General features: G+C 35.2%; 1 protein-coding gene across 1 annotated transcript; it reads left to right on the top strand.

Annotated features, from left to right (window-relative positions):
• The first annotated feature begins 290 nt into the window (after positions 1-290).
• On the top strand, positions 291-14,290 carry LOC139869009 (uncharacterized). Its single transcript, XM_071857344.1, has 3 exons — positions 291-663; positions 13,786-13,880; positions 13,982-14,290. The coding sequence occupies exons 1-3, from the start codon at positions 291-293 to the stop codon at positions 14,288-14,290; spliced, it is 777 nt and encodes a 258-aa protein (XP_071713445.1).
• Positions 14,291-26,480: the final 12,190 nt, after the last annotated feature.

The following is a 26,480-nucleotide window of genomic DNA, read 5'->3' as shown; positions in this document are numbered from 1 at the left end:
AATACCTCGGATGCAATCAAGGATACCAGTCATCTTACGTTCCAGTGCCCTATTCTAATTGCGACCAATTATCCCATCTGGTCGCATAGGATCAAAGCGATTTTTAAGGCACATGGAATCTGGGAATCAATTGAACCTGGAACTGATGTCGATCAGAAAAAGGATAATGCTGCAATCGCTTATCTGTATCAATCTTTACCTGAAGACTTGATTCTTCAAGTTGCAGGTTGCACCCATACGAAGGAAATCTGGGATGCAATCAAGACCCGTACCTTGGAGTTGAACGAGTAATGGAGGCTAGGCTTCAAACTCTTAAAGTTGAACTTGAAGCAGCACGGATGAAAGATAGCGAAAAAATTGATGATTTTTCCGCAAAACTTTCTGGAATTGCCTCAAAATCAGCTGCACTTGGAACCGTCATTGAGGAAACCACGTTGGTGAGAAAAACATTAACTGCCATACCAAAAAAATTCTTAAATATGGCAGCCACTATCGAACAACTGGTTAATCTCAAAACGGTGAAATTCCAAGAAGTTGTGGGTAGGCTAAAAGCTTACGAAGAACAAACCAGTCTAAAGACTACAAATAACAGCCATGACCAACTTCTGTTGTCCTATGAAGGATGGGACTCGAGAAAGAAAAGGGAAAACAGCTTTGGTCGAGGTCGAGGGTGTAGTGACCCGAACTTTTCCATGTTTATATATATTAATTGAGATTGATATTTACATGATTAAATGTTTCCAACATGTTAAGCAATCAAACTTGTTAAGACTTGATTAATTGAAATATGTTTCATATAGACAATTGACCACCCAAGTTGACTGGCGATTCACGAACGTTAAAACTTGTAAAAACGACATGACGATATATATATATGGATATACATATGGTTAACATGAGATTATGATAAGTAAGTATCTCCATAAGTATATTAACAATGAGTTATATACATATAAACAAGACTACTAACTTAAGGATTTCGAAACGAGACATATATGTAACGATTATCGTTGTAACGACATTTAAATGTATATATATCATATTAAGATATATTAATATATCATAATATCATGATAATATAATAATTTAACATCTCATTAGATATAATAAACAATGGGTTAACAACATTAATTGAGATCGTTAACTTAAAGGTTTTAAAACAACACTTACATGTAACGACTAACGATGACTTAACGACTCAGTTAAAATGTATATACATGTAGTGTTTTAATATGTATTTATACACTTTTGAAAGACTTCAATACACTTATCAAAATACTTCTACTTAACAAAAATGCTTACAATTACATCCTCGTTCAGTTTCATCAACAATTCTACTCGTATGCACCCGTATTCGTACTCGTACAATACACAGCTTTTAGATGTATGTACTATTGGTATATACACTCCAATGATCAGCTCTTAGCAGCCCATGTGAGTCACCTAACACATGTGGGAACCATCATTTGGCAACTAGCATGAAATATCTCATAAAATTATAAAAATATGAGTAATCATTCATGACTTATTTACATGAAAACAAAATTACATATCCTTTATATCTAATCCATACACCAACGACCAAAAACACCTACAAACACTTTCATTATTCAATTTTCTTCATCTAATTGATCTCTCTCAAGTTCTATCTTCAAGTTCTAAGTGTTCTTCATATATTCTACAAGTTCTAGTTACATAAAATCAAGAATACTTTCAAGTTTGCTAGCTCACTTCCAATCTTGTAAGGTGATCATCCAACCTCAAGAAATCTTTGTTTCTTACAGTAGGTTATCATTCTAATACAAGGTAATAATCATATTCAAACTTTGGTTCAATTTCTATAACTATAACAATCTTATTTCAAGTGATGATCTTACTTGAACTTGTTTTCGTGTCATGATTCTGCTTCAAGAACTTCGAGCCATCCAAGGATCCGTTGAAGCTAGATCCATTTTTCTCTTTTCCAGTAGGTTTATCCAAGGAACTTAAGGTAGTAATGATGTTCATAACATCATTCGATTCATACATATAAAGCTATCTTATTCGAAGGTTTAAACTTGTAATCACTAGAACATAGTTTAGTTAATTCTAAACTTGTTCGCAAACAAAAGTTAATCCTTCTAACTTGACTTTTAAAATCAACTAAACACATGTTCTATATCTATATGATATGCTAACTTAATGATTTAAAACCTGGAAACACGAAAAACACCGTAAAACCGGATTTACGCCGTCGTAGTAACACCGCGGGCTGTTTTGGGTTAGTTAATTAAAAACTATGATAAACTTTGATTTAAAAGTTGTTATTCTGAGAAAATAATTTTTATTATGAACATGAAACTATATCCAAAAATTATGGTTAAACTCAAAGTGGAAGTATGTTTTCTAAAATGGTCATCTAGACGTCGTTCTTTCGACTGAAATGACTACCTTTACAAAAATGACTTGTAACTTATTTTTCCGACTATAAACCTATACATTTTCTGTTTATATTCATAAAATAGAGTTCAATATGACACCATAGAAATTTGATTCACTCAAAACGGATTTAAAATGAAGAAGTTATGGGTAAAACAAGATTGGATAATTTTTCTCATTTTAGCTACGTGAAAATTGGTAACAAATCTATTCCAACCATAACTTAATCAACTTGTATTGTATATTATGTAATCTTGAGATACCATAGACACGTATACAATGTTTCGACCTATCATATCGACACATCTATATATATTTCGGAACAACCATAGACACTCTATATGTGAATGTTGGAGTTAGCTATACAGGGTTGAGGTTGATTCCAAAATATATATAGTTTGAGTTGTGATCAATACTGAGATACGTATACACTGGGTCGTGGATTGATTCAAGATAATATTTATCAATTTATTTCTGTACATCTAACTGTGGACAACTAGTTGTAGGTTACTAACGAGGACAGCTGACTTAATAAACTTAAAACATCAAAATGTATTAAAAGTGTTGTAAATATATTTTGAACATACTTTGATATATATGTATATATTGTTATAGGTTCGTGAATCAACCAGTGGCCAAGTCTTACTTCCATACGAAGTAAAAATCTGTGAAAGTGAGTTATAGTCCCACTTTTAAAATCTAATATTTTTGGGATGAGAATACATGCAGGTTTTATAAATTATTTACAAAATAGACACAAGTACGTGAAACTACATTCTATGGTTGAATTATCGAAATCGAATATGCCCCTTTTTATTAAGTCTGGTAATCTAAGAATTAGGGAACAGACACCCTAATTGACGCGAATCCTAAAGATAGATCTATTGGGCCTAACAAACCCCATCCAAAGTACCGGATGCTTTAGTACTTCGAAATTTATATCATATCCGAAGGGTGTCCCGGAATGATGGGGATATTCTTATATATATGCATCCTGTTAATGTCGGTTACCAGGTGTTCACCATATGAATGATTTTTATCTCTATGTATGGGATGTGTATTGAAATATGAAATCTTGTGGTCAATTATTATGATTTGATATATATAGGTTAAACCTATAACTCACCAACATTTTTGTTGACGTTTTAAGCATGTTTATTCTCAGGTGATTATTAAGAGCTTCCACTGTCGCATACTTAAATAAGGACGAGATTTGGAGTCCATGCTTGTATGATATTGTGTAAAAACTGCATTCAAGAAACTTATTTTGTTGTAACATATTTGTATTGTAAACCATTATGTAATGGTCGTGTGTAAACAGGATATTTTAGATTATCATTTTTTGATAATCTACGTAAAGTTTTTTTAAAACCTTTATCTATGAAATAAAGGTTATGGTTTGTTTTAAAATGAATGCAGTCTTTGAAAAACGTATCATATAGAGGTCAAAACCTCGCAACGAAATCAATTAATATGGAACGTTTTTAATCAATAAGAACGGGACATTTCAGTTGGTATCCGAGCGTTGGTCTTAGAGAACCAGAATTTTGCATTAGTGTGTCTTATCTAGTTTGTTAGGATGCATTAGTGAGTCTGGACTTCGATCGTGTTTACTTGAAAAATGATTGCTTAACAAATTTTGTTGGAAACTATATATTTTTAACATGTGAATATTATGTGATATATTAATCTCTTAACGCGTTTGATATTATGTGATAGATGTCTACCTCTAGAACAAGTCCCATTGACTCACCTAATAATAATGAAGAGTCAAATGTAAATTGGAATGATTCGTGGACTGATTCACAAGTTCCCGAAGAGGAACCGGAAGAAGAGTCGGAACCGGAAGAAGAATCGGAACCGGAAGAAGAATCGGAACCGGATGAAGAAATAGAACCGGTGGGGGAAATAATAAAACGGTTAAGTAAAAGAAAATCCTCTACCAACCGACCAAGGTTAATTATGGTCAATGGTGTTTCCGCCAAGGAAGCAAAATATTGGGAGGATTACCAATTCTCCGATGAATCGGATTCCGACGAGAATTCCGATGATGTTATAGAAATTACCCCAACTGAATTTAAAAAGGCAAAAGAAAATAATAAGGGAAAGGGCATAAAAATAGAGAAATCTAATTCCAACCCCGATGAACTTTATATGTATCGTCAACCCCCGAAGTCCTTAAGTTGTAACAATGACCCGGGAACCTCTAAACCACCAGGTTTTTCTAAACCAATGTGGATAACGACGGCTCGTATTAGGAGAACATCATATATTCCTAGAAACTTGGCAAAACGAACCAAAACCGAAGAAGAAGAAACAAGCAAGTCGGAATAAGATAGTTGTATTCGTGTGGTGTAATATAAGTAATATAGTGTGCTTATGCTTTATGATATATGTAAAAATTGCTTGTATTAATAAGTATTTTTTTTTTTATTATGAATCTAACTCTTGTCTATTTTACAGTATAAAAACACAAAATGGATAGACAACCCAATATTTTAAGAGACCTACCCGGAGACATGATTGATGAAATCTTGTCTAGAGTCGGTCAGAATTCTTCGGCACAACTATTTAAGGCGAGATCAGTTTGTAAGACATTCGAAGAACGTTCCAAGAATGCCTTGGTTTATAAAAGGCTTTCGTTCGAAAGATGGGGGATATCACATTGGGAAAACCATAAGTTACGATGTGTTTACTTTGACGCATATATTGCGGGGAACCCAAATGCTATTTTACGCAATGGGTTAAGAAATTATTTTGACTCAATATATCCGAATATTGGACTTCGTGATTTAGAAAAAGCGGCTAACATGCAACATAAAGAAGCATGTTATGCTTATGGATTAGTAATGTTCGCTTCTCACTAAAGTGAGAACAAGAACATCGGGCTACAACTATTAAACAAAACGTTCCCACAAGTGACGGAGTCGGTAATTGGGGTAAGAAATGAGGTTTTTAGATTGTTACGGGACTGTTGGACATTACGTAACCCTCGTCCCTTTGACAACGTTACAACACGCTGTCTTATTAACGGCCATAACGGTTATGTTCCACAAGACCAAGGATGGGAAGTAATCCTAGTAAAACCAGAATGCATGACTTGTTTCTGGACGTATGAATTACGTGTCTTTATTGCCTTTGCTGAACGACTTGTGTACTAGCTAGAATTATCTTCACAACCATCTTGTATCAAATTTATTGTGTGCTATATTTCATGCTATATGTAAAATAAGCGGTATTGTAAGTTTGTAAAATATTGTGTAAAAGTTTGAACGCGAAATATTATTATAATCAGTTTTTCATATAGAATTGTAGTAGTTGAATTGTATATTAGCTACTAAGTATGAACTTAACGGGTAGGTACTACCCGAATTTAAACTTATAAAACGCTAATATGAAGAAAAAGCTTTTATAAATGAGTTCATATTATGCTACGAAATACTATTAACTACTCTTAATATTCTGTATGATTAACTTGTTCCATTTGACTATTTTGAAGGAAATGGCACCGACTACTCGACACACCGTGAATATGAATGAAGAGGAATTCCGTACTTTTCTAGCTTCAAACATAGCCGCAGTACAGGCTACGCTACATACCAACAATAACCTTGGATCTAGCAGTACAGGAAATCGTGTAGGATGCACCTACAAAGAATTCACTGCCTGCAAACCTTTGGAATTTGATGGAACCGAAGGACCGATCGGATTGAAACGGTGGACCGAGAAGGTCGAATCGGTGTTTGCCATAAGTAAGTGTACTGAAGAGGACAAAGTGAAGTACGCTACGCATACCTTCACAGGTTCTGCGTTAACATGGTGGAATACCTATCTAGAGCAAGTGGGACAAGATGATGCGTACGTACTACCGTGGTCAGCATTCAAGCACTTGATGAACGAGAAGTACCGTCCCAGAACCGAGGTCAATAAGCTCAAGACAGAACTTAGAGGATTACTAACCCAAGGATTTGATATTACCACGTACGAAAGACGATTCACAGAATTGTGCCTATTGTGTCCGGGAGCATTCGAAGATGAGGAAGAGAAGATCGACGCGTTTGTGAAAGGATTACCGGAAAGAATCCAAGAAGATATAAGTTCACACGAGCCCGCCTCTATACAACAGGCATGTAGAATGGCTCACAAACTAGTGAACCAGATTGAAGAAAGAATTAAAGAACAGACTGCTGAAGAGGCCAATGTGAAGCAAGTCAAAAGAAAGTGGGAGGAAAACGGTGATAAGAATCACCAATACAACAACAACAGCAATTACAACAATAATCGCAACAATTATCCCAACAATCGCAACATCAATCGCAACTACAACAAACGGCCCAACAACAACAACAACAACAACAGCAACTACAACAATCATCCCAACAACAATAACAACCGCAAAAACAACAACAATCAGAAGCAGCTATGCCAAAGGTGTGAAAAGTATCACTCGGGGTTCTGCACCAAATTTTGCAACAAGTGTAAAAGAAATGGTCATAGCGCGGCGAAGTGTGAGGTCTACGGACCAGGGGTTAATAGAACGAAAGGAACAAATGGTGTCGGAACGAGTAATGGCGGAGCAAGTAGTGTCGGAGCAAGTTATGCCAATGTAGTTTGTTATAAATGTGGAAAACCGGGCCACATTATTAGAAATTGCCCGAACCAGGAGAACACGAATGGACAAGGCCGTTGAAGAGTTTTCAATATTAATGCGGCAGAGGCACAGGAAGACCCGGAGCTTGTTACGGGTACGTTTCTTATTGACAATAAATCTGCTTACGTTTTATTTGATTCGGGTGCGGATAGAAGCTATATGAGTAGAGATTTTTTTGCTAAATTAAGTTGTCCATTGACGCCTTTGGATAGTAAATTTTTACTCGAATTAGCAAATGGTAAATTAATTTCAGCAGATAATATATGTCGGAATCGAGAAATTAAACTGGTTAGCGAAACATTTAAGATTGACTTGATACCAGTAGAGTTAGGGAGTTTTGATGTGATAATCGGTATGGACTGGTTGAAAGAAGTGAAAGCAGAGATCGTTTGTTACAAAAATACAATTCGCATTATACGAGAAAAAGGAAAACCCTTAATGGTGTACGGAGAAAAGGGCAACACGAAGCTACATCTTATTAGTAATTTGAAGGCACAAAAACTAATAAGAAAAGGTTGCTATGCTGTTCTAGCACACGTCGAGAAAGTACAAACTGAAGAAAAGAGCATCAACGATGTTCCCGTCGCAAAAGAATTTCCCGATGTATTTCCGAAAGAATTACCGGGACTACCTCCACATCGATCTGTTGAATTTCAAATAGATCTTGTACCAGTAGCTGCACCAATAGCTCGTGCTCCTTACAGACTCGCACCCAGCGAGATGAAAGAACTTCAAGGCCAATTACAAGAACTTTTAGAGCATGGTTTCATTCGACCAAGCACATCACCGTGGGGAGCTCCTGTTTTGTTTGTCAAGAAGAAAGATGGTACATTCAGGTTGTGTATCGACTACCGAGAGTTGAACAAACTTACCATCAAGAACCGCTACCCACTACCGAGAATCGACGACTTATTTGATCAACTACAAGGCTCGTCTGTTTATTCAAAGATTGACTTACATTCCGGGTATCATCAAATGCGGGTGAAAGAAAATGATATTCCAAAGACTGCTTTCAGAACACGTTACGGTCATTACGAGTTTATGGTCATGCCGTTTGGTTTAACTAACGCACCAGCTGTGTTCATGGACCTTATGAACCGAGTGTGTGGACCATACCTTGACAAGTTTGTCATTGTTTTCATTGATGACATACTTATTTACTCAAAGAATGACCAAGAACACGGTGAACATTTGAGAAAGGTGTTAGAAGTATTGAGGAAGGAAGAATTGTACGCTAAGTTTTCAAAGTGTGCATTTTGGTTGGAAGAAGTTCAATTCCTCGGTCACATAGTGAACAAAGAAGGTATTAAGGTGGATCCGGCAAAGATAGAAACCGTTGAAAAGTGGGAAACCCCAAAAACTCCGAAGCATATACGTCAATTTTTAGGATTGGCTGGTTACTACAGAAGATTCATCCAAGATTTCTCCAAAATAGCAAAACCCTTGACTGCATTAACGCATAAAGGGAAGAAATTTGAATGGAAGGATGAACAAGAGAAGGCGTTTCAATTATTGAAGAAAAAGCTAACTACGGTACCTATATTGTCATTACCTGAAGGGAATGATGATTTTGTGATTTATTGTGACGCATCAAAGCAAGGTCTCGGTTGTGTATTAATGCAACGAACGAAGGTGATTGCTTATGCGTCTAGACAATTGAAGATTCACGAACAAAATTATACGACGCATGATTTGGAATTAGTCGCGGTTGTTTTTGCATTAAAGACTTGGAGGCACTACTTATATGGGGTCAAAAGTATTATATATACCGACCACAAAAGTCTTCAACACATATTTAATCAGAAACAACTGATTATGAGGCAGCGTAGGTGGATTGAATTGTTGAATGATTACGACTTTGAGATTCGTTACCACCCGGGAAAGGCAAATGTGGTAGCCGACGCCTTGAGCAGAAAGGACAGAGAACCCATTCGAGTAAAATCTATGAATATAATGATTCACACTAATCTTACTACTCAAATAAAGGAGGCGCAACAAGGAGTTTTAAAAGAGGGAAATTTAAAGGATGAAATACCCAAAGGATCGGAGAAGCATCTTAATATTCGAGAAGACGGAACCCGGTATAGGGCTGAAAGAATTTGGGTACCAAAATTTGGAGATATGAGAGAAATGGTACTTAGAGAAGCTCATAAAACTAGATACTCAATACATCCTGGAACGGGGAAGATGTACAAGGATCTTAAGAAACATTTTTGGTGGCCAGGTATGAAAGCCGATATTGCTAAATATGTAGGAGAATGTTTGACGTGTTCTAAGGTCAAAGCTGAACATCAGAAACCATCAGGTCTACTACAACAACCTGAAATCCCGGAATGGAAATGGGAAAACATTACCATGGATTTCATCACTAAATTGCCAAGGACTGCAAGTGGTTTTGACACTATTTGGGTAATAGTTGATCGTCTCACCAAATCAGCACACTTCCGGCCAATAAGAGAAGATGACAAGATGGAGAAGTTAGCACGACTGTATTTGAAGGAAGTCATCTCCAGACATGGAATACCAATCTCTATTATCTCTGATAGGGATGACAGATTTATTTCAAGATTCTGGCAGACATTACAGCAAGCATTAGGAACTCGTCTAGACATGAGTACTGCCTATCATCCACAAACTGATGGGCAGAGCAAAAGGACGATACAAACGCTTGAAGACATGATACGAGCATGTGTTATTGATTTCGGAAACAGTTGGGATCGACATCTACCGTTAGCAGAATTTTCCTACAACAACAGCTACCATTCAAGCATTGAGATGGCGCCTTTTGAAGCACTTTATGGTAGAAAGTGCAGGTCTCCGATTTGTTGGAGTGAAGTGGGGGATAGACAGATTACGGGTCCGGAGATTATACAAGAAACTACCGAGAAGATCATCCAAATTCAACAACGGTTGAAAACCGCCCAAAGTCGACAAAAGAGCTACGCTGACATTAAAAGAAAAGATATAGAATTTGAAATTGGAGAGATGGTCATGCTTAAAGTTGCACCTTGGAAAGGCGTTGTTCGATTTGGTAAACGAGGGAAATTAAATCCAAGGTATATTGGACCATTCAAGATTATTGATCGTGTCGGACCAGTAGCATACCGACTTGAGTTACCTCAACAACTCGCGGCTGTACATAACACTTTCCACGTCTCGAATTTGAAGAAATGTTTTGCTAAAGAAGATCTCACTATTCCGTTAGATGAAATCCAAATCAATGAAAAACTTCAATTCATCGAAGAACCCGTTGAAATAATGGATCGTGAGATTAAAAGACTTAAGCAAAACAAGATACCAATTGTTAAGGTTCGATGGAATGCTCGTAGAGGACCCGAGTTCACCTGGGAGCGTGAAGATCGGATGAAGAAGAAATACCCGCATCTATTTCCAGAAGATTCGTCAACACCTTCAACAGCTTAAAATTTCGGGACGAAATTTATTTAACGGGTAGGTACTGTAGTGACCCGAAATTTTCCATGTTTATATATATTAATTGAGATTGATATTTACATGATTAAATGTTTCCAACATGTTAAGCAATCAAACTTGTTAAGACTTGATTAATTGAAATATGTTTCATATAGACAATTGACCACCCAAGTTGACTGGCGATTCACGAACGTTAAAACTTGTAAAAACGACATGACGATATATATATATGGATATACATATGGTTAACAGGAGATTATGATAAGTAAGTATCTCCATAAGTATATTAACAATGACTTATATACATATAAACAAGACTACTAACTTAAGGATTTCGAAACGAGACATATATGTAACGATTATCGTTGTAACGACATTTAAATGTATATATATCATATTAAGATATATTAATATATCATAATATCATGATAATATAATAATTTAACATCTCATTAGATATAATAAACAATGGGTTAACAACATTAATTGAGATCGTTAACTTAAAGGTTTTAAAACAACACTTACATGTAACGACTAACGATGACTTAACGACTCAGTTAAAATGTATATACATGTAGTGTTTTAATATGTATTTATACACTTTTGAAAGACTTCAATACACTTATCAAAATACTTCTACTTAACAAAAATTCTTACAATTACATCCTCGTTCAGTTTCATCAACAATTCTACTCGTATGCACCCGTATTCGTACTCGTACAATACACAGCTTTTAGATGTATGTACTATTGGTATATACACTCCAATGATCAGCTCTTAGCAGCCCATGTGAGTCACCTAACACATGTGGGAACCATCATTTGGCAACTAGCATGAAATATCTCATAAAATTACAAAAATATGAGTAATCATTCATGACTTATTTACATGAAAACAAAATTACATATCCTTTATATCTAATCCATACACCAACGACCAAAAACACCTACAAACACTTTCATTCTTCAATTTTCTTCATCTAATTGATCTCTCTCAAGTTCTATCTTCAAGTTCTAAGTGTTCTTCATAAATTCCAAAAGTTCTAGTTTCATAAAATCAAGAATACTTTCAAGTTTGCTAGCTCACTTCCAATCTTGTAAGGTGATCATTCAACCTCAAGAAATCTTTGTTTCTTACAGTAGGTTATCATTCTAATACAAGGTAATAATCATATTCAAACTTTGGTTCAATTTCTATAACTATAACAATCTTATTTCAAGTGATGATCTTACTTGAACTTGTTTTCGTGTCATGATTCTGCTTCAGGAACTTCGAGCCATCCAAGGATCCGTTGAAGCTAAATCCATTTTTCTCTTTTCCAGTAGGTTTATCCAAGGAACTTAAGGTAGTAATGATGTTCATAACATCATTCGATTCATACATATAAAGCTATCTTATTCGAAGGTTTAAACTTGTAATCACTAGAACATAGTTTAGTTAATTCTAAACTTGTTCGCAAACAAAAGTTAATCCTTCTAACTTGACTTTTAAAATCAACTAAACACATGTTCTATATCTATATGATATGCTAACTTAATGATTTAAAACCTGGAAACACGAAAAACACCGTAAAACCGGATTTACGCCGTCGTAGTAACACCGCGGGCTGTTTTGGGTTAGTTAATTAAAAACTATGATAAACTTTGATTTAAAAGTTGTTATTCTGAGAAAATAATTTTTATTATGAACATGAAACTATATCCAAAAATTATGGTTAAACTCAAAGTGGAAGTATGTTTTCTAAAATGGTCATCTAGACGTCGTTCTTTCGATTGAAATGACTACCTTTACAAAAATGACTTGTAACTTATTTTTCCGACTATAAACCTATACATTTTCTGTTTAGATTCATAAAATAGAATTCAATATGAAACCATAGAAATTTGATTCACTCAAAACGGATTTAAAATGAAGAAGTTATGGGTAAAACAAGATTGGATAATTTTTCTCATTTTAGCTACGTGAAAATTGGTAACAAATCTATTCCAACCATAACTTAATCAACTTGTATTGTATATTATGTAATCTTGAGATACCATAGACACGTATACAATGTTTCGACCTATCATATCGACACATCTATATATATTTCGGAACAACCATAGACACTCTATATGTGAATATTGGAGTTAGCTATACAGGGTTGAGGTTGATTCCAAAATATATATAGTTTGAGTTGTGATCAATACTGAGATACGTATACACTGGGTCGTGGATTGATTCAAGATAATATTTATCGATTTATTTCTGTACATCTAACTGTGGACAACTAGTTGTAGGTTACTAACAAGGACAGCTGACTTAATAAACTTAAAACATCAAAATGTATTAAAAGTGTTGTAAATATATTTTGAACATACTTTGATATATATGTATATATTGTTATAGGTTCGTGAATCAACCAGTGGCCAAGTCTTACTTCCAGACGAAGTAAAAATCTGTGAAAGTGAGTTATAGTCCCACTTTTAAAATCTAATATTTTTGGGATGAGAATACATGCAGGTTTTATACATGATTTACAAAATAGACACAAGTACGTGAAACTACATTCTATGGTTGAATTATCGAAATCGAATATGCCCCTTTTTATTAAGTCTGGTAATCTAAGAATTAGGGAACAGACACCCTAATTGACGCGAATCCTAAAGATAGATCTATTGGGCCTAACAAACCCCATACAAAGTACCGGATGCTTTAGTACTTCGAAATTTATATCATATCCGAAGGGTGTCCCGGAATGATGGGGATATTCTTATATATATGCATCTTGTTAATGTCGGTTACCAGGTGTTCACCATATGAATGATTTTTATCTATATGTATGGGATGTGTATTGAAATATGAAATCTTGTGGTCTATTGTTACGATTTGATATATATAGGTTAAACCTATAACTCACCAACATTTTTGTTGACGTTTTAAGCATGTTTATTCTCAGGTGATTATTAAGAGCTTCCGCTGTCGCATACTTAAATAAGGACGAGATTTGGAGTCCATGCTTGTATGATATTGTGTAAAAACTGCATTCAAGAAACTTATTTTGTTGTAACATATTTGTATTGTAAACCATTATGTAATGGTCGTGTGTAAACAGGATATTTTAGATTATCATTATTTGATAATCTACGTAAAGTTTTTTTAAAACCTTTATCTATGAAATAAAGGTTATGGTTTGTTTTAAAATGAATGCAGTCTTTGAAAAATGTATCATATAGAGGTCAAAACCTCGCAACGAAATCAATTAATATGGAACGTTTTTAATCAATAAGAACGGGACATTTCAGAAGGAATGGCCAAGACACCCGGGGTAGGGGCCGAGGTCATGGACAGTTTGGTGGTCGAGGAAGGGGTTCAGGCCGAGAACAAAACTTTTTTACTGGTAGACAAACAACTGAAAACTTAACTAAAGATCGATCCAAGCTGCAGTGTTTTTGATCTGATGCATTTGGACACTTCTCATCGGATTGTCCAACACAAAAGAAAAGAGAACAAGCAAATTTGACTCAAGCTAGATCAACCGAACTACCAGTGGCTAATGATGACAGACCTGCACTATTGATGTCCGTAGCCAATCAAAGAAGCGAGAAGGAAGTAATTCATCTAAGTGAAAAGAAGGTTTTTCCAGCAAAGTATGAGTCACATGATGGTAGAGAAAACATGTGGTACTTAGATACTGGAGCAACAAACCACATGACAGGAAACAAAGGACTGTTTTCAAAACTTGATACGGATATTGGTGGTACAGTGAGGTTTGGGGACAACTCGTATGTAGATATAGAAGGAAGATGATCTATTCTTTTAACATGTAAGAATGGTGAACAACGTTTGTTGACCGACATACTTTATATCCCATACTTAAAGACTAACATATTTAATCTTGGGCAAGCTGAAGAAGGGGGTTGTGTAATCTTGATCAAACATGGTCTCTTATATATGTTTGAGGTAGATGGATCGCTGCTAATGTGTAGTGACCCGAACTTTTCCATGTTTATATATATTAATTGAGATTGATATTTACATGATTAAATGTTTCCAACATGTTAAGCAATCAAACTTGTTAAGACTTGATTAATTGAAATATGTTTCATATAGACAATTGACCACCCAAGTTGACCGGTGATTCACGAACGTTAAAACTTGTAAAAACTATATGATGACATATATATGGATATATATATAGTTAACATGATACTATGATAAGTAAACATATCATTAAGTATATTAACAATGAACTACATATGTAAAAACAAGACTACTAACTTAATGATTTTTAAACGAGACATATATGTAACGATTATCGTTGTAAAGACATTTAATGTATATATATCATATTAAGAGATATTCATACATGATAATATCATGATAATATAATAATTTAAAATCTCATTTGATATTATAAACATTGGGTTAACAACATTTAACAAGATCGTTAACCTAAAGGTTTCAAAACAACACTTACATGTAACGACTAACGATGATTTAACGACTCAGTTAAAATGTATATACATGTAGTATTTTAATATGTATTTATACACTTTTGAAAGACTTCAAGACACTTATCAAAATACTTCTACTTAACAAAAATGCTTACAATTATATCCTCGTTCAGTTTCATCAACAATTCTACTCGTATGCACCCGTATTCGTACTCGTACAATACACAGCTTTTAGATGTATGTACTATTGGTATATACACTCCAATGATCAGCTCTTAGCAGCCCATGTGAGTCACCTAATACATGTGGGAACCATCATTTGGCAACTAGCATGAAATATCTCATAAAATTACAAAAATATGAGTAATCATTCATGACTTATTTACATGAAAAAAAAATTACATATCCTTTATATCTAATCCATACACCAACGACCAAAAACACCTACAAACACTTTCATTCTTCAATTTTCTTCATCTAATTGATCTCTCTCAAGTTCTATCTTCAAGTTCTAAGTGTTCTTCATATATTCTACAAGTTCTAGTTACATAAAATCAAGAATACTTTCAAGTTTGCTAGCTCACTTCCAATCTTGTAAGGTGATCATCCAACCTCAAGAAATCTTTGTTTCTTACAGTAGGTTATCATTCTAATACAAGGTAATAATCATATTCAAACTTTGGTTCAATTTCTATAACTATAACAATCTTATTTCAAGTGATGATCTTACTTGAACTTGTTTTCGTGTCATGATTCTGCTTCAAGAACTTCGAGCCATCCAAGGATCCGTTGAAGCTAGATCCATTTTTCTCTTTTCCAGTAGGTTTATCCAAGGAACTTAAGGTAGTAATGATGTTCATAACATCATTCGATTCATACATATAAAGCTATCTTATTCGAAGATTTAAACTTGTAATCACTAGAACATAGTTTAGTTAATTCTAAACTTGTTCGCAAACAAAAGTTAATCCTTCTAACTTGACTTTTAAAATAAACTAAACATATGTTCTATATCTATATGATATGCTAACTTAATGATTTAAAACCTGGAAACACGAAAAACACCGTAAAACCGGATTTACGCCGTCGTAGTAACACCGCGGGCTGTTTTGGGTTAGTTAATTAAAAACTATGATAAACTTTGATTTAAAAGTTGTTATTCTGAGAAAATGATTTTTATTATGAACATGAAACTATATCCAAAAATTATGGTTAAACTCAAAGTGGAAGTATGTTTTCTAAAATGGTCATCTAGACGTCGTTCTTTCGACTGAAATGACTACCTTTACAAAAATGACTTGTAACTTATTTTTCCGACTATAAACCTATACTTTTTCTGTTTAGATTCATAAAATAGAGTTCAATATGAAACCATAGCAATTTGATTCACTCAAAACGGATTTAAAATGAAGAAGTTATGGGTAAAACAAGATTGGATAATTTTTCTCATTTTAGCTACGTGAAAATTGGTAACAAATCTATTCCAACCATAACTTAATCAACTTGTATTGTATATTATGTAATCTTGAGATACCATAGACACGTATACAATGTTCCGACCTATCATGTCGACACATCTATATATATTTCGGAACAACCATAGACACTCTATATGTGAATGTTGGAGTTAGCTATACAGGGTTGAGGTTGATTCCAAAATATATATAGTTTGAGTTGTGATCAATACTGAGATACGTATACACTGGGTCGTGGATTGATTCAAGATAATATTTATCGATTTATTTCTGTACATCTAACTGTGGACAACTAGTTGTAGGTTACTAACGAGGACAGCTGACTTAATAAACTTAAAACATCAAAATATATTAAAAGTGTTGTAAATATATTTTGAACATACTTTGATATATATGTATATATTGTTATAGGTTCGTGAATCAACCAGTGGCCAAGTCTTACTTCCCGACGAAGTAAAAATCTGTGAAAGTGAGTTATAGTCCCACTTTTAAAATCTAATATTTTTGGGATGAGAATACATGCAGGTTTTATAAATGATTTACAAAATAGACACAAGTACGTGAAACTACATTCTATGGTTGAATTATCGAAATCGAATATGCCCCTTTTTATTAAGTCTGGTAATCTAAGAATTAGGGAACAGACACCCTAATTGACGCGAATCCTAAAGATAGATCTATTGGGCCTAACAAACCCCCCATCCAAAGTACCGGATGCTTTAGTACTTCGAAATTTATATCATATCCGAAGGGTGTCCCGGAATGATGGGGATATTCTTATATATATGCATCTTGTTAATGTCGGTTACCAGGTGTTCACCATATGAATGATTTTTATCTCTATGTATGGGATGTGTATTGAAATATGAAATCTTGTGGTCTATTGTTACGATTTGATATATATAGGTTAAACCTATAACTCACCAACATTTTTGTTTACGTTTTAAGCATGTTTATTCTCAGGTGATTATTAAGAGCTTCCGCTGTTGCATACTTAAATAAGGACGAGATTTGGAGTCCATGCTTGTATGATATTGTGTAAAAACTGCATTCAAGAAACTTATTTTGTTGTAACATATTTGTATTGTAAACCATTATGTAATGGTCGTGTGTAAACAGGATATTTTAGATTATCATTATTTGATAATCTACGTAAAGCTTTTTAAACCTTTATTGATGAAATAAAGGTTATGGTTTGTTTTAAAATGAATGCAGTCTTTGAAAAACGTCTCATATAGAGGTCAAAACCTCGCAACGAAATCAATTAATATGGAATGTTTTTAATCAATAAGAACGGGACATTTCAGTTGGTATCCGAGCGTTGGTCTTAGAGAACCAGAATTTTGCATTAGTGTGTCTTATCGAGTTTGTTAGGATGCATTAGTGAGTCTGGACTTCGACCGTGTTTACTTGAAAAATGATTGCTTAACAAATTTTGTTGGAAACTATATATTTTTAACATGTGAATATTATGTGATATATTAATCTCTTAATGCATTTGATATTATGTGATAGATGTCTACCTCTAGAACAAGTCCCATTGACTCACCTAATAATAATGAAGAGTCAAATGTAAATTGGAATGATTCGTGGACTGATTCACAAGTTCCCGAAGAGGAACCGGAAGAAGAGTCGGAACCGGAAGAAGAATCGGAACCGGAGGAAGAATCGGAACCGGATGAAGAAATAGAACCGGTGGGGGAAATAATAAAACGGTTAAGTAAAAGAAAATCCTCAACCAACCGACCAAGGTTAATTATGGTCAATGGTGTTTCCGCCAAGGAAGCAAAATATTGGGAGGATTACCAATTCTCCGATGAATCGGATTCCGACGAGAATTCCGATGATGTTATAGAAATTACCTCAACTGAATTTAAAAAGGCAAAAGAAAATAATAAGGGAAAGGGCATAAAAATAGAGAAATCTAATTCCAACCCCGATGAACTTTATATGTATCGTCAACCCCCGAAGTCCTTAAGTTGTAACAATGACCCGGGAACCTCTAAACCACCAGGTTTTTCTAAACCAATGTGGATAACGACGGCTCGTATTAGGGGAACATCATATATCCCTAGAAACTTGGCAAAACGAACCAAAACCGAAGAAGAAGAAGAAACGAGCGAGTCGGAATAAGATAGTTGTATTTGTGTGGTGTAATATATGTAATATAGTGTGCTTATGCTTTATGATATAAGTAAAAATTGCTTGTATTAATAAGTATTTTTTTTATGAATCTAACTCTTGTCTATTTTACAGTTTAAAAACACAAAATGGATAGACAACCCAATATTTTAAGAGACCTACCCGGAGACATGATTGATGAAATCTTGTCTAGAGTCGGCCAGAATTCCTCGGCACAACTATTTAAGGCGAGATCAGTTTGTAAGACATTCGAAGAACGTTCCAAGAATGTCTTGGTTTATAACAGACTTTCGTTTGAAAGATGGGGGATATCACATTGGGAAACCCATAAGTTACGATGTGTTTACTTTGACGCATATATTGCGGGGAACCCAAATGCTATTTTACGCAACGGGTTAAGAAATTATTTTGACTCAATATATCCGAATATTGGACTTCGTGATTTAGAAAAAGCGGCTAACATGCAACATAAAGAAGCATGTTATGCTTACGGATTAGTAATGTTCGCTTCTCACCAAAGTGAGAACAAGAACATCGGGCTACAACTATTAAACAAAACGTTTCCACAAGTGACGGAGTCGGTAATTGGGGTAAGAAATGAGGTTTTTAGATTGTTACGGGACTGTTGGACATTACGTAACCCTCATCCCTTTGACGACGTTACAACACGCTGTCTTATCAACGGCCATAACGGTTATGTTCCACAAGACCAAGGATGGGAAGTAGTCCTAGTAAAACCAGAATGCATGACTTGTTTCTGGACGTATGAATTACGTGTCTTTATTGCCTTTGCTGAACACTTGTGTACTTGCTAGAATTATCTTCACAACCATCTTGTATCAAATTTATTGTGTGCTATATTTCATGCTATATGTAAAATAAGTGGTATTGTAAGTTGTAAAATATTGTGAAAAAGTTTGAACGCGAAATATTATTATAATCAGTTTTTTATATAGAATTGTAGTAGTTGAATTGTATATTAGCTACTAAGTATGAACTTAACGGGTAGGTACTACCCGAATTTAAACTTATAAAACGCTAATATGAAGAAAAAGCTTTTATAAATGAGTTCATATTATGCTACGAAATACTATTAACTACTCTTAATATTCTGTATGATTAACTTGTTCCATTTGACTATTTTGAAGGAAATGGCACCGACTACTCGACACACCGTGAATATGAATGAAGAGGAATTACGTACTTTTCTAGCTTCAAACATAGCCGCAGTACAGGCTGCGCTACATACCAACAATAACCTTGGATCTAGCAGTACAGGAAATCGTGTAGGATGCACCTACAAAGAATTCACTGCCTGCAAACCTTTGGAATTTGATGGAACCGAAGGACCGATCGGATTGAAACGGTGGACCGAGAAGGTTGAATCGGTGTTTGCCATAAGTAAGTGTACTGAAGAGGACAAAGTGAAGTACGCTACGCATACCTTCACAGGTTCTGCATTAACATGGTGGAATACCTATCTAGAGCAAGTGGGACAAGACGATGCGTACGCACTACCGTGGTCAGCATTCAAGCACTTGATGAACGAGAAGTACCGTCCCAGAACCGAGGTCAATAAGCTCAAGACAGAACTTAGAGGGTTACGAACCCAAGGATTTGATATTACCACGTACGAAAGACGATTCACAGAATTGTGCCTATTGTGTCCGGGAGCGTTCGAAGATGAGGAAGAGAAGATCGACGCGTTTGTGAAAGGATTACCGGAAAGAATCCAAGAAGATATAAGTTCACACGAGCCCGCCTCCATACAACAGGCATGTAGAATGGCTCACAAACTGGTGAACCAGATTGAAGAAAGAATTAAAGAACAGACTACTGAAGAGGCCAATGTGAAGCAAGTCAAAAGAAAGTGGGAGGAAAACGGTGATAAGAATCACCAATACAACAACAGCAATTACAACAATAATCGCAACAATTATCCCAACAATCGCAACATCAATTGCAACTACAACAAACGGCCCAACAACAACAACAACAACAACAACAACAACAACAGCAACTACAACAATCATCCCAACAATAATAATAACCGCAACAACAACAACAATCAGAAGCAGCTATGCCAAAGGTGTGAAAAGTATCACTCGGGGTTCTGCACCAAATTTTGCAACTAGTGTAAAAGAAATGGTCATAGCGCGGCGAAGTGTGAGGTCTACGGACCAGGGGTTAATAGAACGAAAGGAACAAATGGTGTCGGAACGAGTAATGGCGGAGCAAGTAGTGTCGGAGCAAGCTATGCCAATGTAGTTTGTTATAAATGTTTAAAACCGGGCCACATTATTAGAAATTGCCCGAACCAGGAGAACACGAATGGACAAGGCCGCGGAAGAGTTTTCAATATTAATGCGGCAGAGGCACAGGAAGACCCGGAGCTTGTTACGGGTACGTTTCTTATTGACAATAAATCTGCTTACGTTTTATTTGATTCGGGTGCGGATAGAAGCTATATGAGTAGAGATTTTTGTGCTAAATTAAGTTGCCCATTGACTCCTTTGGATAGTAAATTTTTACTCGAATTAGCAAATGGTAAATTAATTTCAGCAGATAATATATGTCGGAATCGAGAAATTAAACTGGTTAGCGAAACATTTAAGATTGATTTGATACCAGTAGAGTTAGGGAGTTTTGATGTGATAATCGGTATGGACTGGTTGAAAGAAGTGAAAGCAGAGATCGTTTGTTACAAAAATGCAATTTGCATTATACGAGAAAAAGGAAAACCCTTAATGGTGTACGGAGAAAAGGGCAACACGAAGCTACATCTTATTAGTAATTTGAAGGCACAAAAACTAATAAGAAAAGGTTGCTATGCTGTTCTAGCACACGTCGAGAAAGTACAAACTGAAGAAAAGAGCATCAATGATGTTCCCATTGCAAAAGAATTTCCCGATGTATTTCCGAAAGAATTACCGAGATTACCCCCACATCGATCCGTTGAATTTCAAATAGATCTTGTATCAGGAGCTGCACCAATAGCTCGTGCTCCTTACAGACTCGCACCCAGTGAGATGAAAGAACTGCAAAGCCAATTACAAGAACTTTTAGAGCGTGGTTTCATTCGACCAAGCACATCACCGTGGGGAGCTCCTGTTTTGTTTGTCAAGAAGAAAGATGGTACATTCAGGTTGTGTATCGACTACCGAGAGTTGAACAAACTTACCATCAAGAACCGCTACCCACTACCGAGAATCGATGACTTATTTGATCAACTACAAGGCTCGTCTGTTTATTCAAAGATTGACTTACGTTCCGGGTATCATCAAATGCGGGTGAAAGAAGATGATATTCCAAAGACTGCTTTCAGAACACGTTACGGTCATTACGAGTTTATGGTCATGCCGTTTGGTTTAACTAATGCACCAGCTGTGTTCATGGACCTTATGAACCGAGTGTGTGGACCATACCTTGACAAGTTTGTCATTGTTTTCATTGATGACATACTTATTTACTCAAAGAATGACCAAGAACACGGTGAACATTTGAGAAAGGTGGTAGAAGTATTGAGGAAGGAAGAATTGTACGCTAAGTTTTCAAAGTGTGCATTTTGGTTCGAAGAAGTTCAATTCCTCGGTCACATAGTGAACAAAGAAGGTATTAAGGTGGATCCGGCAAAGATAGAAACTGTTGAAAAGTGGGAAACCCCGAAAACTCTGAAACACATACGCCAGTTTTTAGGACTAGCTGGTTACTACAGAAGGTTCATCCAAGACTTTTCCAGAATAGCAAAACCCTTGACTGCATTAACGCATAAAGGGAAGAAATTTGAATGGAATGATGAACAAGAGAAAGCGTTTCAGTTATTGAAGAAAAAGCTAACTACGGCACCTATATTGTCATTGCCTGAAGGGAATGATGATTTTGTGATTTATTGTGACGCATCAAAGCAAGGTCTCGGTTGTGTATTAATGCAACGAACGAAGGTGATTGCGTATGCGTCTAGACAATTGAAGATTCACGAACAAAATTATACGACACATGATTTGGAATTAGGCGCGGTTGTTTTTGCATTAAAGACTTGGAGGCACTACTTATATGGGGTCAAAAGTATTATATATACCGACCACAAAAGTCTTCAACACATATTTAATCAGAAACAAATGAATATGAGGCAGCGTAGGTGGATTGAATTATTGAATGATTACGACTTTGAGATTCGTTACCACCCGGGGAAGGCAAATGTGGTAGCCGTTGCCTTGAGTAGGAAGGACAGAGAACCCATTCGAGTAAAATCTATGAATATAATGATTCATAATAACCTTACTACTCAAATAAAGGAGGCGCAACAAGGAGTTTTAAAAGAGGGAAATTTAAAGGATGAAATACCCAAAGGATCGGAGAAACATCTTAATATTCGGGAAGACGGAACCCGGTATAGGTCTGAAAGGATTTGGGTACCAAAATTTGTAGATATGAGAGAAATGGTACTTAGAGAAGCTCATAAAACCAGATACTCAATACATCCTGGAACGGGGAAGATGTACAAGGATCTCAGGAAATATTTTTGGTGGCCGGGTATGAAAGCCGATGTTGCTAAATACATAGGAGAATGTTTGACGTGTTCTAAGGTCAAAGCTGAGCATCAAAAACCATCAGGTCTACTTCAACAACCCGAAATCCTGGAATGGAAATGGGAAAACATTACCATGGATTTCATCACTAAATTGCCAAGGACTGCAAGTAGTTTTGATACTATTTGGGTAATAGTTGATCGTCTCACCAAATCAGCACATTTCCTGCCAATAAGAGAAGATGACAAGATGGAGAAGTTAGCATGACTGTATTTGAAGGAAGTCGTCTCCAGACATGGAATACCAATCTCTATTATCTCTGATAGGGATGGCAGATTTATTTCAAGATTCTGGCAGACATTGCAGCAAGCATTAGGAACTCGTCTAGACATGAGTACTGCCTATCATCCACAAACTGATGGGCAGAGCGAAAGGACGATACAAACGCTTGAAGACATGCTACGAGCATGTGTTATTGATTTCGGAAACAGTTGGGATCGACATCTACCATTAGCAGAATTTTCCTACAACAACAGCTACCATTCAAGCATTGAGATGGCGCCGTTTGAAGCACTTTATGGTAGAAAGTGCAGGTCTCCGATTTGTTGGAGTGAAGTGGGGGATAGACAGATTACGGGTCCGGAGATTATACAAGAAACTACCGAGAAGATCATCCAAATTCAACAACGGTTGAAAACCGCCCAAAGTCGACAAAAGAGCTACGCTGACATTAAAAGAAAAGATATAGAATTTGAAATTGGAGAGATGGTCATGCTTAAAGTTGCACCTTGGAAATGCGTTGTTCGATTTGGTAAACGAGGGAAATTAAATCCAAGGTATATTGGACCATTCATGATTATTGATCGTGTCGGACCAGTAGCTTACCGACTTGAGTTACCTCAACAACTCGCGGCTGTACATAACACTTTCCACGTCTCGAATTTGAAGAAATGTTTTGCTAAAGAAGATCTCACTACTCCGTTAGCTGAAATCCAAATCAACGAAAAACTCCAATTCATCGAAGAACCCGTAGAAATAATGGATCGTGAGGTTAAAAGACTTAAGCAAAACAAGATACCAATTGTTAAGGTTCGATGGAATGCTCGTAGAGGACCCGAGTTCACCTGGGAGTGTGAAGATTAGATGAAGAAGAAATACCCGCATCTATTTCCAGAAGATTCGTCAACACCTTCAACAGCTTAAAATTTCGGGACGAAATTTATTTAACGGGTAGGTACTGTAGTGACCCGAACTTTTCCATGTTTATATATATTAATTGAGATTGATATTTACATGATTAAATGTTTCCAACATGTTAAGCAATCAAACTTGTTAAGACTTGATTAATTGAAATATGTTTCATATAGACAATTGACCACCCAAGTTGACCGGTGATTCACGAACGTTAAAACTTGTAAAAACTATATGATGACATATATATGGATATATATATGGTTAACATGATACTATGATAAGTAAACATATCATTAAGTATATTAACAATGAACTACATATGTAAAAACAAGACTACTAACTTAATGATTTTTAAACGAGACATATATGTAACGATTATCGTTGTAAAGACATTTAATGTATATATATCATATTAAGAGATATTCATACATGATAATATCATGATAATATAATAATTTAAAATCTCATTTGATATTATAAACATTGGGTTAACAACATTTAACAAGATCGTTAACCTAAAGGTTTCAAAACAACACTTACATGTAACGACTAACGATGACTTAACGACTCAGTTAAAATGTATATACATGTAGTATTTTAATATGTATTTATACACTTTTGAAAGACTTCAAGACACTTATCAAAATACTTCTACTTAACAAAAATGCTTACAATTATATCCTCGTTCAGTTTCATCAACAATTCTACTCGTATGCACCCGTATTCGTACTCGTACAATACACAGCTTTTAGATGTATGTACTATTGGTATATACACTCCAATGATCAGCTCTTAGCAGCCCATGTGAGTCACCTAATACATGTGGGAACCATCATTTGGCAACTAGCATGAAATATCTCATAAAATTACAAAAATATGAGTAATCATTCATGACTTATTTACATGAAAACAAAATTACATATCCTTTATATCTAATCCATACACCAACGACCAAAAACACCTACAAACACTTTCATTCTTCAATTTTCTTCATCTAATTGATCTCTCTCAAGTTCTATCTTCAAGTTCTAAGTGTTCTTCATATATTCTACAAGTTCTAGTTACATAAAATCAAGAATACTTTCAAGTTTGCTAGCTCACTTCCAATCTTGTAAGGTGATCATCCAACCTCAAGAAATCTTTGTTTCTTACAGTAGGTTATCATTCTAATACAAGGTAATAATCATATTCAAACTTTGGTTCAATTTCTATAACTATAACAATCTTATTTCAAGTGATGATCTTACTTGAACTTGTTTTCGTGTCATGATTCTGCTTCAAGAACTTCGAGCCATCCAAGGATCCGTTGAAGCTAGATCCATTTTTCTCTTTTCCAGTAGGTTTATCCAAGGAACTTAAGGTAGTAATTATGTTCATAACATCATTCGATTCATACATATAAAGCTATCTTATTCGAAGGTTTAAACTTGTAATCACTAGAACATAGTTTAGTTAATTCTAAACTTGTTCGCAAACAAAAGTTAATCCTTCTAACTTGACTTTTAAAATCAACTAAACACATGTTCTATATCTATATGATATGCTAACTTAATGATTTAAAACCTGGAAACACGAAAAACACCGTAAAACCGGATTTACGCCGTCGTAGTAACACCGCGGGCTGTTTTGGGTTAGTTAATTAAAAACTATGATAAACTTTGATTTAAAAGTTGTTATTCTGAGAAAATGATTTTTATTATCAACATGAAACTATATCCAAAAATTATGGTTAAACTCAAAGTGGAAGTATGTTTTCTAAAATGGTCATCTAGACGTCGTTCTTTCGACTGAAATGACTACCTTTACAAAAATGACTTGTAACTTATTTTTCCGCCTATAAACCTATACTTTTTCTGTTTAGATTCATAAAATAGAGTTCAATATGAAACCATAGCAATTTGATTCACTCAAAACGGATTTAAAATGAAGAAGTTATGGGTAAAACAAGATTGGATAATTTTTCTCATTTTAGCTACGTGAAAATTGGTAACAAATCTATTCCAACCATAACTTAATCAACTTGTATTGTATATTATGTAATCTTGAGATACCATAGACACGTATACAATGTTTCGACCTATCATGTCGACACATCTATATATATTTCGGAACAACCATAGACACTCTATATGTGAATGTTGGAGTTAGCTATACAGGGTTGAGGTTGATTCCAAAATATATATAGTTTGAGTTGTGATCAATA

This window comes from Rutidosis leptorrhynchoides, chromosome 9 (assembly GCF_046630445.1).
Source record: "Rutidosis leptorrhynchoides isolate AG116_Rl617_1_P2 chromosome 9, CSIRO_AGI_Rlap_v1, whole genome shotgun sequence".
Taxonomy (NCBI): domain Eukaryota; kingdom Viridiplantae; phylum Streptophyta; class Magnoliopsida; order Asterales; family Asteraceae; genus Rutidosis; species Rutidosis leptorrhynchoides.
Note: the sequence above shows the minus strand (reverse complement) of the source record. Positions and strands in the feature narration are given on the sequence as shown.